General features: G+C 47.7%; 1 protein-coding gene across 1 annotated transcript in view; it reads left to right on the forward strand.

Annotated features, from left to right (window-relative positions):
- Positions 1–14,830, forward strand: part of MST1 (macrophage stimulating 1) — a 441,328-nt gene that overhangs the window by 353,588 nt on the left and 72,910 nt on the right. Inside the window, exon 13 of the mRNA XM_078661212.1 lies at positions 12,277–12,312. Within this exon, the coding sequence (XP_078517338.1) occupies positions 12,277–12,312 (36 nt within the window). The remainder of the gene's footprint in view (positions 1–12,276; positions 12,313–14,830) is intronic.

The raw sequence follows: 14,830 nt of genomic DNA on the forward strand, positions 1-14,830 counted from the left end.
ATCAGACTCCATGCCATGTTGGAGAAAGACAGAAGTCATCAGGTGGGTGGCCATGGAGGCCCCAGGACGTCGTCTTCAAGCAAGCATGGTCAAAAACGGCGACGTTCTGCTTCTTCTGCCCCCAGGAAGAGGAAGAGAGGGCGATAATCTCCGTCGAAGTCGCCGTCGAAGAGGCCCAGACACTCTTCTGGAACACCATTGCGACGTCAAGAGTCTCCGCCGCATCCAAGTAAGTCGGCGTTGAGACGCCACACTTCGGGCTCGAAGTCTGTGGCTGCTGGAATGTCCAAGTCTCCGTCGATGTCGAGACTTCCTTCGACGTCGAGATACTCTCTGCCACCCTCGAGGGGGTCAGCACCGAGAGTTATGACGGCTTCCACATCGCCGCCGGCTGGTGTGCCGCCGTCAAGAGGGTTGTCGAGATTCCACTATTCGACGTCGAGGAGGTCGACATCAAGGCGACGCCAGGAAGGGTCGCCGTCGACAGGACGTCGAAGAAGGTCGTCGTCGACACAACGGCATGAAGGTTCGCTGTCGACCAGACGTCGAGCAAGATCGACGTCGAGGTCACCAACTCGACACCCAAGATCGCAGTCGAGGTCATCACGGCGTGGATGTTCAACGTCGAGAGCATGGAGGCCTCGCTCGACGCCAATGGTCACACAAACGTCATTGACATCGAAGCTCTCGACGTTGAAAGAAGAGGTCGCGGTTATCGTGGAGTCACCTGGGTCCAGAGCATCATCAGGAGACAGATCTTCATCTTTTGGGTTGAACATTGTGGAGGTCTCTCCAGAAGTTTCCCCCAGATATGCGGACAAATCACGCAGTGTGTCACTTCGCCGTCCTCAGGGGGCTGTATCGGGCGGTCACAGTAGTCCGGACCCGGATTACTCCCGCACATTCTCACCATCTGATCCAAGGACAAGCACTTCGTTCAGACCATCTAAGTCTCCGCCTCGGAGGCCACGATCCTCAACCAGGCCAAGATCTCCCCCCAGGCCAAGATCTCCTTCTAGACATCGGTCTAGATCCAGGGGTCAGCACAGCCGTCATCACGAAAGGCCCCAGAAAAAAGGATGCACAAGATCTCCGACTTGGTCCTCTTCTACGAAACCTACGGTCCGGGACTATTCTCCGACCTTCTCCTCTACGCCTCCTTCACGAGTCTCACCTATAGATGATATTGCAACCCTTATGGACGTGCTGGGTAGGGGGGCAAAGAAGCTTAACATCTCTTTGCATACCCCTGTGGTGCCCACATCAATAATCCTTGATACCCTACATCACCGGACAGCTCCCAGACCTCTGCTGCCTCTGGTGCCTGGCTTCATAGAACCGGCGATGTCTACCTTCCTCACGCCTGCAACGGTGGGTTCTGTACCATCCAGAATCGCCAAGAAGTATAAGGCTCCTGCAATGGACCCCTTGTTCCTCAGGTAGGACCCACCAGCTGACTCTGTCATTGTGGCGGCTGCCATGAAATCCCATTCTGCTTCCACCTCATCCTCGGTACCCCCGGAAAAGGATAGTAAACTCATGGATTCGTTTGGGAGAAAAGTATGCAACACTTCAGCTTCATATATGAAGGTGGCTAGTGCCTCTGCTCTACGCGGAAGGTACGACAGGTCACTCTGGGACTCCCTCACTCGCTTCATGGAGAAGCTTCCTAAGGAAGACCGGCAGGACTTTGCCAAGATCCTACAGGAGGGAGGGCTCGTAGCCAACCTAGTGCCGCGGTGGATGTTTCCGACCTCGCGGCCCATGGCTACTCCCATGGAATCTGCTCACAACGTTCGGCTTGGCTCCGCCTCACAGGCCTCAAGTCGGATGTTCAAAAGAAGATATTGAACCTTCCTTTTAATGGTACATCTCTATTTGGGTCTCACGCTGACGACGAGATGACTAAGATGAAATCGGAAATGGACACTGTTAAAGCTGTGGGTTTGGAGAAGCGTAAAGAATTTAAGAAGCGCTTTTGTCAGGGGGACAAACGTTCTTACCAGCTGAGGGTTCAAACCCCCCAGTAGTCATCCCAAACACAGCAAAAATCCTGGTTCCAGCAGAGACGCCCTGGCAGAGGGAACAACAACAAACAGCAGTCCGCCTCCATGCAGGCTCCCAAGCCTGTTCGCAACTCCGGTGGGAGGGAGTGTATCTCATTATCTGGAAGAGTGGAGATCCATAACAAAGGACAGATGGGTGCTGAGTATTGTGCGGTAACTGCAAACACAACAATGATGGACAGAATGTGGATCAATGTCACACATTCACCCCAGTCAAAAGATCTGGGCCCAAATCCATCGTTTTTCCACTCCACACCACCCTGGGTTAGACAATGGCGATATGCAAATCAGCGCTGACCCTGTTGCCCCATGGGAACAGTCCAGTCCGAACTACAAAAGCCATGTCCTTCCCAGAACGGAAACAAGCATCCGAGGACCGGCCCGGTTTCGAGGTAACACCTCTCATCAGCCCGGCTAGCTTGATTCCAGTGGTGTGGAGTGTCTGGGACTCACGTCTGAGCATCCCCAGTACACTTAGAGCGGTAACTGCAAACACAACAATGATGGACAGAATGTGGATCAATGTCACACATTCACCCCAGTCAAAAGATCTGGGCCCAAATCCATCGTTTTTCCACTCCACACCACCCTGGGTTAGACAATGGCGATATGCAAATCAGCGCTGACCCTGTTGCCCCATGGGAACAGTCCAGTCCGAACTACAAAAGCCATGTCCTTCCCAGAACGGAAACAAGCATCCGAGGACCGGCCCGGTTTCGAGGTAACACCTCTCATCAGCCCGGCTAGCTTGATTCCAGTGGTGTGGAGTGTCTGGGACTCACGTCTGAGCATCCCCAGTACACTTAGAGCGGTAACTGCAAACACAACAATGATGGACAGAATGTGGATCAATGTCACACATTCACCCCAGTCAAAAGATCTGGGCCCAAATCCATCGTTTTTCCACTCCACACCACCCTGGGTTAGACAATGGCGATATGCAAATCAGCGCTGACCCTGTTGCCCCATGGGTCCAGTCCGAACTACAAAAGCCATGTCCTTCCCAGAACGGAAACAAGCATCCGAGGACCGGCCCGGTTTCGAGGTAACACCTCTCATCAGCCCGGCTAGCTTGATTCCAGTGGTGTGGAGTGTCTGGGACTCACGTCTGAGCATCCCCAGTACACTTAGAGCGGTAACTGCAAACACAACAATGATGGACAGAATGTGGATCAATGTCACACATTCACCCCAGTCAAAAGATCTGGGCCCAAATCCATTGTTTTTCCACTCCACACCACCCTGGGTTAGACAATGGCGATATGCAAATCAGCGCTGACCCTGTTGCCCCATGGGAACAGTCCAGTCCGAACTACAAAAGCCATGTCCTTCCCAGAACGGAAACAAGCATCCGAGGACCGGCCCGGTTTCGAGGTAACACCTCTCATCAGCCCGGCTAGCTTGATTCCAGTGGTGTGGAGTGTCTGGGACTCACGTCTGAGCATCCCCAGTACACTTAGAGCGGTAACTGCAAACACAACAATGATGGACAGAATGTGGATCAATGTCACACATTCACCCCAGTCAAAAGATCTGGGCCCAAATCCATCGTTTTTCCACTCCACACCACCCTGGGTTAGACAATGGCGATATGCAAATCAGCGCTGACCCTGTTGCCCCATGGGAACAGTCCAGTCCGAACTACAAAAGCCATGTCCTTCCCGGAACGGAAACAAGCATCCGAGGACCGGCCCGGTTTCGAGGTAACACCTCTCATCAGCCCGGCTAGCTTGATTCCAGTGGTGTGGAGTGTCTGGGACTCACGTCTGAGCATCCCCAGTACACTTAGGGGCCGATTAGGATGGCGGACGGACTTGCGTCCGTCCGCCACCCCTGAGTTGGAGGGACCGTCCGCATGGGCAGCGGCGGTCCCTCCATAGCAATTAGGATGTGACCGCCACCCTGGCGGTCACATCCTGTATGTTTTACATTGCGGCGGATGCTGCTTGAAGCAGCATCTGCCGCAATGCAAAAAACGAAAGGTGTGCATTTGCATGCACAAAGCGGCAGGCACCGCGCGGTGCCTGCCGCTTCGGGCACGCAAGGGCAGGGGGGTACCATAGGTACCCCCCATGTGCACCCCCCACGCAACCTTCACCCAGGGGGCCCGCAACGGGCCCCCAAAGTGACTGTCCGTATGCTTTTCCACGGCGGAAAAGCCGCCGCGGAAAAGCATGACTCACCCTGCATCCTAATATGGCTGGCGGTGTCTGATAGACACCGCCAGCCATGTTATTGCTTTTCCGCCGTGGTCGCCTTCCGACCGCGGCGGAAAAGCGGCGGACGGATTGGGAGACCCACCAGCCATCCTGATTTGGCGGTGGGTCTTTCAGGCCTCCTCGGCGGATTTCCCGCATACTCCGGGCCGGCGGTGGCTTCCGCCGGCCCGGAGTATGCGGGAAATCCGCCATCCTAATGACCCCCTTAGAGCGGTAACTGCAAACACAACAATGATGGACAGAATGTGGATCAATGTCACACATTCACCCCAGTCAAAAGATCTGGGCCCAAATCCATCGTTTTTCCACTCCACACCACCCTGGGTTAGACAATGGCGATATGCAAATCAGCGCTGACCCTGTTGCCCCATGGGAACAGTCCAGTCCGAACTACAAAAGCCATGTCCTTCCCAGAACGGAAACAAGCATCCGAGGACCGGCCCGGTTTCGAGGTAACACCTCTCATCAGCCCGGCTAGCTTGATTCCAGTGGTGTGGAGTGTCTGGGACTCACGTCTGAGCATCCCCAGTACACTTAGAGCGGTAACTGCAAACACAACAATGATGGACAGAATGTGGATCAATGTCACACATTCACCCCAGTCAAAAGATCTGGGCCCAAATCCATCGTTTTTCCACTCCACACCACCCTGGGTTAGACAATGGCGATATGCAAATCAGCGCTGACCCTGTTGCCCCATGGGAACAGTCCAGTCCGAACTACAAAAGCCATGTCCTTCCCAGAACGGAAACAAGCATCCGAGGACCGGCCCGGTTTCGAGGTAACACCTCTCATCAGCCCGGCTAGCTTGATTCCAGTGGTGTGGAGTGTCTGGGACTCACGTCTGAGCATCCCCAGTACACTTAGAGCGGTAACTGCAAACACAACAATGATGGACAGAATGTGGATCAATGTCACACATTCACCCCAGTCAAAAGATCTGGGCCCAAATCCATCGTTTTTCCACTCCACACCACCCTGGGTTAGACAATGGCGATATGCAAATCAGCGCTGACCCTGTTGCCCCATGGGAACAGTCCAGTCCGAACTACAAAAGCCATGTCCTTCCCAGAACGGAAACAAGCATCCGAGGACCGGCCCGGTTTCGAGGTAACACCTCTCATCAGCCCGGCTAGCTTGATTCCAGTGGTGTGGAGTGTCTGGGACTCACGTCCGAGCATCCCCAGTACACTTAGAGCGGTAACTGCAAACACAACAATGATGGACAGAATGTGGATCAATGTCACACATTCACCCCAGTCAAAAGATCTGGGCCCATGGTTACTTGCTGAGGTTCAAGTCCCCTCCTCCGCATGTTTTTCCTCCACTAAAGCACCTTCCCCGATTCCACAGTCAACTGCTGCAGGACAAAGTTTCTGTCCTTCTCAGAAAGAAGGCCATAGAGAGGTCCCTCCCATGCGAAGAAATCAAGGAGTATACTCCCGCTACTTTCTCGTCCAAAAACGAGGAGTAGCCAAAGAATATAGGCCTAATCTCGACCTACGTCTACTGAACAGGTTTATCAAAAAAGAAAAATTACGTATGCTATCCCTGCACCAGAACTTTCCGCATCTTCATCAGGGAGACTGGATGTGTGCCATCGACCTGCAGGACGCTTACTTTCACATAGCTGTCTCAGTGAAGCATCGAAAGTTTCTCAGGTTTCAGATCGGACGTCATCACTACTAGTATCCAGTGCTTCCGTTTGGCCTCAAATCCGCCCCACGGACATTCTCCAAGTGCATGGCGTGGTGGCTGCTTTTCTCCTCAGGCGGAAGATCTTTGTCTATCCCTATCTAGACGATTGGCTTCTAAAAAGCTCCACTCCGGCGCTGCTTCAGAACCATCTATCGTTCCGTCTCAACCTGATGAATTCATTGGGGTTGCAGGTCAACTTCAAAAAGTCTGTACTCAATCCTTCCCAACGGATTCACTACCGGGGCGCTTCCCTGGACTCCGTGCAGGCAAGCATGTGTCTTTCGGAGGAGAGGATGTCATCCATGCTCCTGAAGTGTCGTCTCCTGCTGGACACTCACAGTCCCACAGCCAGGCAAGTGTCGTCTCTCCTGGGATCGATGGCCTCGTTCATCTACATCGTGGCCAATGCGCGCCTTCACATGATGCCTCTGTATCAAGCTCTCGAGGATCAATGGTCTCAGAGATCAGGTCACTGGGAAGACCGTGTTTCTCTTCAACAAGGTGCCAGAGACTCAATCAGATGGTGGATGAAATGTTCCCACCTTCTGCAGGGAGTTCCATTTCATCGACCTCCCCCATCTCAGTCAGTGGTCACGGATGCCTCTCTGCAAGGCTGTGGTGCTCATATGGACCAGCTTCAGGTACAAGCTCTCTGGTCCGAAGTAGAGCGAGGCTACCACATCAACTTCCTGGAACTTCGAGCCGTCTATCTGGCGCTCAAATCCCCCTATCCTTCTCTGCGCACCAACTACATTCAAGTTCAGATGGACAACACGACAACCATGTTCTATCTGAACAAGCAGGGAGGCACCAGGTTGTGAGTTCTATCCCTGGAAGCTCAAGCCATTTGGCACTGGCTCCTGGCAAGAGGCCTATCCATCGTGGCAGTTCACCTACCAGGGATCCAGAATGTCCAGGAGGACTGCCTAAGCAGAGACTTTGTAGAAGCTATCGATTGGGTGCTCAACGAAGAGGTCGCACAGGAGGTGTTTCAACAATGGGGCGTACCAGATATAGACCTGTTCGCAGACGCGGCAAACGCAAAATGCCCCGTCTTCACAACCAGGTTCCCCCAACAGGGCTCACGGGGGAACGCACCTTTGATCAGCTGGTCGCAGACATTGCTGTACGCCTTTCCTCCCCTGCCTCTGATCCCGGCGGTGATTCAGAAATTCTACAGGACCAACAGCAGGATGATCCTGATAGCTCCGGAGTGGCCACGCCAGTGGTGGTACCCGGATCTCCTCCAGCTGTCGGAAGTCCCTCACCGGCGACTTCCTTGCCGTCCAGACTTGTTGACCAAGGACATGGGGAAGGTCTTTCATCCCAACCTTCCTACCCTTCGCTTGACGGCATGACTCCTGAGGTCATCCATTATGGCCACCTAGACCTTTCAGCAGACTGCATGAACATTCTTAAGGAAGCCCCCAACCTTCCTTCCCTTCGCTTGACGGCATGGCTCCTGAGGTCTTCCATTATGGCCACCTAGACCTTTCAGCAGACTGCATGAACATTCTTAAGGAAGCCAAGAGACCCACTAGGAAGTCATATGCTTTCAAGTGGAAGAGATTTTTCATGTGGTGTCTTGACAACTCTCTTGACCCTATCCACGGTCAGGAGCACATGATTCTACCCTACCTATTGCATTTCGCAAAGTGAGGCCTGAAGTACCCCTCCATCAAGGTTCACTTAGCGGCAATCACAGCCTATAGGAAGTCACCTTCTCAGACCTCATTCTTCCTTATGCCTGTGGTGAAAGATTTCTTGGAGGGGCTTAAAGTGTTTCCACCCGTGAGGTCCCCCTCCCCTCCCTGGGAGTTTAACATCGTGCTCACTAAATTGATGGGTGCGCCTTTTGAGCCTATACACAAGGCTTCTTTGCAGCACTTGACCTGGAAAGCTGCCTTTTTAGTGGCTATCACTTCTGCCCGTAGGGTTAGCGAAATCCAGGCCCTGTGTGGTAAGGAACCTTACACAGTGTTTCATGCCAACAGGGTGGTACTGAGGACACATCCAGGCTTCCTGTCCAAGGTAGTCTCAGACTTTCATATCAATCAGTCTATCACCCTGCCTACCTTTTTTCCTCAACCGACCACTCCCCCGGAGAGGTCTTTACACTCTCTAGATCTCCGGAGGGTTCTGAAGTTTTACCTGGCAAAAACCCTTCCGTTTAGGAAGTCTGACCGGCTCTTTGTGAATTATGGGTCAACTAATACCGGTCTGTCAGCCTCAAAAAGATCCATTTCTTGCTGGATCGTCTCCTGTATAGCTCTGTCTTATCAGTTAGCTAACAAGGCTTTACGGGGTAGACCTCATACACACACTACTAGAGGGAAAGCTTCTACTACAGCTCTCCTTCATAAGATTCCAATCTCTGAGATTTGCAAAGCGGCTACATGGCGTTCAGTAGCTACCTTTACCCGCCATTATTGCCTAGATTCAGATACACAGGCCAATGGGACAGGCCTCGTTGAGGAATTTATTTGCGTAACTGCATTTTAATTGTGATGTTGATTCATGTCTTACTGTATACCTATTTGCTCGTCAGCGAGACTTTGGGTATGAGTTTGCTAATCTATTCATAGATTATGACTATTGATGAGTATCCCCTGGATGAGAAGGATTAGTTACTTACCTGTAATCCTAGTTCTCATCCAGGGGTATACTCCTCAAAGTCATAAGCTCCCGCCCACCTCCCCGGACGAGCATTATCATAAAGTTATGAGATGTTACTATCGATCTATCAGGTGTTATGCACCTCCAAAAAGAACTGACCCAACTGCCACCTGTGGTAGATCATGCGAGCAGGGGGTCGCCTTCAGGTCTTAAAGGCACTGTACCCCTACTCTAATCCCTTAAAGGCAAGGTGTCAGTCTTTCTTTGTTTCTTCATACTCTACTGCAGCCTACTGGCAAATGCCTGCAATTACAGGTTTTTCTATGGCAATAAAGCATTGTTGTATGCAAATGTTTACTGCTCTCTTTCTTTCTTAGGGGTTCGGAGAGTACAACTGTGTGTATGGGAATTCATGTAATTTTCAGCAGCTTTGCCAGTTTGGAAATGTTCTAGGCTGCAAATATATGTTTTCACATATGTGTATATATATATATATATATATATATATATATATATATATATATATATATATATATATATATATATATATATATATATATGTTTCCACAAAAGTGTCCAAAAGCATGAGGACGCACTCAGTAACAGATGTTCTCACGAACTTTAATTATGAGGGGAACCGACGTTGCAGTCCTGAGATTCCTAGCGCCTGACCAGTTTCGGAGCCCCCAGCTCCTTTCTCAAAGGCGTGGTTGTCAAACAGGCTGGTCGGTTCAGGCACCTTAAAACCGGTTGCAAATTAAATAGATAATTGACCTCCAGTGGGCCGCTACTAGTGCACTGCGGTTATGGTGCATGCTGGGCTTTGTTGTTCACCTGAACCCAATTATTTCCCTCCAGTGGGTCCTGCGTGTAAAACAGTAATTTGTCCATGATTTTTATATATATATATATATATATATATATATATATATATATATATATATATATATATATATATATATATATATATATATATATATATATTTTCTATATGCTCCGGGATCCCGCACATGGGCTGGGATTATTTATAGATTATGACTTTGAGTATACCCCTGGATGAGAACTAAGATTGCAGGTAAGTAACTAATCCTTTCCAGCCACTCCCCTCAAGACCGCCTACATATACTGCTAAAATGTATACTTGCATGCATGTGCACTCTGAGGTCATGGTGGAGATCTGAGCACAGAAAAAGATGGGAGAGGAAAGATAATCCCTTTGACCAAAGGTGTGTTAATAGCATTTTGCAGCACATTTGTAGTACTATTGTAGTACTAAAAAGCGTACTACAATTTGCAATTTTTTAATATTTCCCAAATTTGTCACCATGCTGTAGCCACAATTGATCTTTAATCCTTGGGAGCACATGCAGCCTTACCTCAAGATGAATAAGGAGATTGAAAAGGTCCAAGCATGTAGGTCAAGAGGAAGAGAGTAATAGATGCAGAGTAAATTGTTGAATAAATATTCAAGACATTTATGCCCAATTGGTCTCTATCTGTGACTCTCAGCCTATATATGCTTGAAACAAAATAAACTGTCTTAAATAGTTTAGACAAAAAATGTATATTGGTAGATTGCCACCCAGTGCAGATTGTTTGGAAAATGCTATGAACTTAATAATGTATTATTGTTCATCACATTAGATACTACATCTGCTTATTTTCTACGAACTTCTTTCATTAGGCAATACACCATCTTTTGGTGATTTGGCTAGTGTGTTATTTCCAGCATGCCATCTTGATAAGAGGGAGGTTATTATTGGTATTAACATATCTAATATCTATCATGAAACGTCTGAATGTAGCTCATCAGAGCTAAGGTGGTATGAAACTTAGCAAAAAATTGATCATAAAGATGAAGTTCTGGTGCAGCCTTTTCCATGTCTTGTGGAAAGATTAAGGAAGTGTGTAGTAAGTCTGGCAACAGAACGTTTTTTGCCTTTGTCTTAAGTTGCAAGACAATTTTGACAATAGATGCTACAGTACATGATATTGGTAGGGTAAACCACATTCAACTGGGTAAGAGAATGGCCAGAGCGGTGTGTGCAGCGTAGGCCAGGTATTTGGGGGTGGACACCGAAGGAAGCACCTATGTGTTGCTGGACAGAACAACAGTTCTGTATGTTTTTGTAGGGTGTGGCCTTTAAGGTTCATTTGTGGGTTTGATGAAGCATGAGCACTCATTCATTAGCAAACATAAATGAATATATTTCAAGCTGCAGTACATTGTTGGTAGAAAGAATGCATTTTATATTTTATAATAACACCTAGAGGAAGCGGGTGTAAAGATGGATCATCAAGCTAAAGGCACTTGAGTAGCAGTTTACATGAACTGGAGTAGGTAAGTTGGTACAAATACTTCTTAAAACAGGAGTGAGTCGAAAATATGTTGGAAAAAAAGAGGATCCTCAAGGGATAACAAAAATGACAGCCTGTTTTTTCCAGAGTGGATTTGTATAAGATAAGGTAACTTAACAAGGTTTTGTGAAAAGAAAATGTAAAGATGAGTGGCACTTAGTAAGGAATACCTTGATAGAAATGTCAGGCATAAGAAGATATATGTGCAATCAGGACTGTCATTGGTGTCCCATGAATGGCCACAGAGGAAGAGGAGGTAGTTGTAAAGACCTGTGTGGTAAGCAATAACATATGCAGGCAATTAATATGTCTGTTTAAGTCATTTAGACTTTTTTTGCCATGTAATGACAGAAATTGTTGATGGTATGTGACCATTTAAAATATAAGGAACGATTGCATATCTTGCTGACGTGCTTGTGCATACCTCTTGAAGAGTCTGTTTAGAAGGATGGCCACGGTCAAGATGAACATTATTGTAAGTTCTAATTCAGTTCATGGATGCTGAGTGTTTTAAATCAGTACTCAAAATACATGGTATGACAATGTAGAACCTGAAGCCACCAGCTTAATTGATTGTTTAGTTAAGCAGTGCATACAACTGATGCAACTTAATGTTTCTAACAGTGTATATTGGCTTGAAGTTGTATGGGATTTATTATGGTTATAATGCACTATACTACTTAGATTGACTGAGTGCAGCATTTATTTTGTTAGTAAGAAGAATTGGTGTTGAATTAATTATGGATACCGAGGAGGGATGATTCAGATATTAAAATGGGCCAGTGTTAGAATTTGTAGAGTGCAAGCAGATTGAGTGTAAAGAGTGTGACAAAATAAGTGACTGCAGTGGAGAAGATATTAAGTAGCAATGAAAGTAGCTGGTATAACGGGATCTCTCTTGTGTCGAAGGTGTCGCTTTAACCCCTTAGTACATTGGTACTACATAAGGCAGGTCTAGCAGGGCACAGCAGTGGGTTTGCCTGAAATCTGAACCTTTGGGTTGGACGTCCTCTTGGTCAACTTGAAGGAAAGAGAAATTGAACCCCTATACTGAAGTGTGGTAGATTTTGGGTTCTTGGGCATTGAATGAGAACATCATAATCCCGGGAAAAGCGATGACCCTTCCTGATAGTAGATGAGCATGAGAAACTCTGTGTAAGTGAAGCACCTTAGTGCCATTTTGCATCCCATAGTCCACCTATGTTCTAAGAAAGAAGATGGATTGTTTATTTACTTCTCAATACTGTTTTCTTTTCCAAATGTTGTTTATTTCTTTTACTGACTTCAAAATTACATACTTGTTTTCTTTTGTTTGACAGCTGGAGATCGGGAACCTCCTAGTACGGTAGAGGCAGGTAAACATTTATAAGGCATCATACATCAATGTTGTTATGAACGTATGCACTGTGTTTGGAGTTATTAATAATAAAGTATGCATTTGTTTAATCTTAGTTGGGTCTCTGTATCAAAAGTGCATTCACCCAATGTTTTCAAGCTTTATATCATATACCAAAATTTAGGGTGAAAAGTATTCAAAGAATGAACACTTGAAGATTAATACACTGCATTTCTTTAGCAATGCCACATTAAATGGAGATCAGACATCTGGTTTGAGTGGTCAGTTTTACTACGATCCAATAGAAACTAGTTAAATATCTATAATGAACTACTTCCAGGTTTGCAACAGCTTTACTGTTTTAGAAACCAAAAGCGAAATCCAGCTTGTCAGTCAGTGGCTACCAAATTGGCTGTACTATTTTTCCTAGCCAAAACCAGTCGTAGAGGACTAGTATCAGGTAAACCAGGTAACCCATTGAAATGTTTGTATAGCAGCTTAGGTGAGAAAGCATTGGTCAAACCCTCAGCACAACCATTCTTTTATCAAATGCTGCTACATCCTGAAATCGTTAAAAACTGTAAAAGCACACCCTGTTATGAGTTGTTGGAGAAAGAAGAACACCATTTTCTTTTCAGATATTATAAATATGTCCTTTTTCTAAAGGGTGTTGTCATTATTCAAATTCTGGATACTTAGAAGATGTGCAAATGCTTCTCAAAACCCAGTTTCAAGCTAGATTTGAATAAATCTGACTCAACTGGAACATTTTGTCCTTCATTGTCCTAATATTCTAGGGCATGCCTGCTGCTTTGCCCTCAATGCATACTGTAGAAAACTAGGCTTCTTTTGCAGAAGTCCCCCCCTTGACATGTCACACTTCTGTGTGCCGTGCCAAAGTCACTGCATTTAATATATGTAAGTCACTCTTACAGCACGCCTTTGAACCCTAAGGCAGGATGCATTATATTTTATGTCAGGACATATCTGCATGAGCAGATATGCCTCTGTTGGTTCTAGTTCTGTTACTAGATATTGCAAGTGAACAGGAAAGCCATCTTAAGGTATGTACTGGGCACTATTTAAAACAAGTTTCCTAGCTACATAATGGCTTTATTGAAACTTATGATGTTTGGTATCAAACACCTTGTATTAATAAACCCACACTGATTTCAGTGATGGATTTATTTACACAGGTAACCAGAGGGTACCGTAGAGGTATCCCTTGAACCCTACTAGTTCTGAAGTGTGGTGGCATGTTTCAGACCCCCACCCCTTCCTGAAGAGGTGAGAGCACCGCCTACTGATGTCAGAAACATTGCCTGCTCTGGCAGGAGGTGTTTACACCTCCTCCAGCAAGATGGTAATTAAATTAGCATGTCAAGGCAGTGAGTTTCAAAGAGACCATCGCATTTGATATGCAAGCCTGGCTTTCCCCAGACCTGGAGGATGCCACCCCCTGCCCTGAGACCCATTTGGCACCAGGACAAGCAGGAAATTAGCTATGCAGGAGGTGTTGCATGCCAGGCTTGACACACCTCTAGGGTGGGCAACCTTAAGTGAACACAAAAATAGGAATTCCACCATCTTGTGTGTGGTGGAATTAGGAACTCTGAGACTAGGTGATGCCCACTGCCCAAAGGAAGTGGTCATCTAGGGAGTGCAGTGACCTCAGGGGTAGGTATTTAGGGGTCCCTCAGACACCAGGATTCAACTACTGGGAACCAAGGAAGACAGAAAAAGGTCCGAAGAGAGTGAGAGCTGAACACCTGCACCAAATATTAGTGCCAAACCCTGCCAGGTTGCTTGCATTTCAACAATCGCTGGGACCGATTTAGCCAAGAGCAGGACACCCTCCCAAAAACCCTTGGAGGACTGCCCAGCGCCTCAGTAACCGGGAAAGATCTCCCTTGGAGTAGAGGTGCTGCTCCGCTCCATCTGCAGGCACAGCAAAGCATGTGCCGGCCCACCATGTTGATAGCCATCGGGCTCGCCGCAGGAGCAGAGTGACATGTGTTTGGAGACGCTAGGACTTCCAGGAGCTGCCCAGCACCAATACCCTGGGTATGGGAGCAGATGCAGCAATCAAGACCTGGTGGTCCAGTTCAGACTCCAACAGCAGAAAGCAAGACCTACAGTCCAGGGATGTCAGAATCCACCAGGCCTGCACAGAGAGTGGGCCTGCTACCCTGTTTCCCCTTTTCACCAGGTCACCAAGACCTGAAATAAGTCTGACTGACCGCAACCAGACGCTTCAAAGCACCCCTGCACCCATACCCCAAAGCCTAAGTCTAAGGGAGGCGACTGTGCCAATGTGGTCCTGAAACCCTCAAGAGCTGAGCCTCCCCCAACTTGGGTCTGGCCAGACTGGTCCTTAAGTCGCTACCTGTCATTTTGTATGAGCAAAAGTGACCATACTCCTTTGTGGTGATCTCCCAATTCAGTGCTCTAGCCGGTTAACCTCTTCCGCCTTATTCAGCTTTGATTTTTGTCTTTTACTCAAATGGTCCTAATGGGAAACAAGTGTGTTCGTCATC

Source organism: Lissotriton helveticus, chromosome 9, assembly GCF_964261635.1.
Source record: "Lissotriton helveticus chromosome 9, aLisHel1.1, whole genome shotgun sequence".
NCBI classification, from domain to species: domain Eukaryota; kingdom Metazoa; phylum Chordata; class Amphibia; order Caudata; family Salamandridae; genus Lissotriton; species Lissotriton helveticus.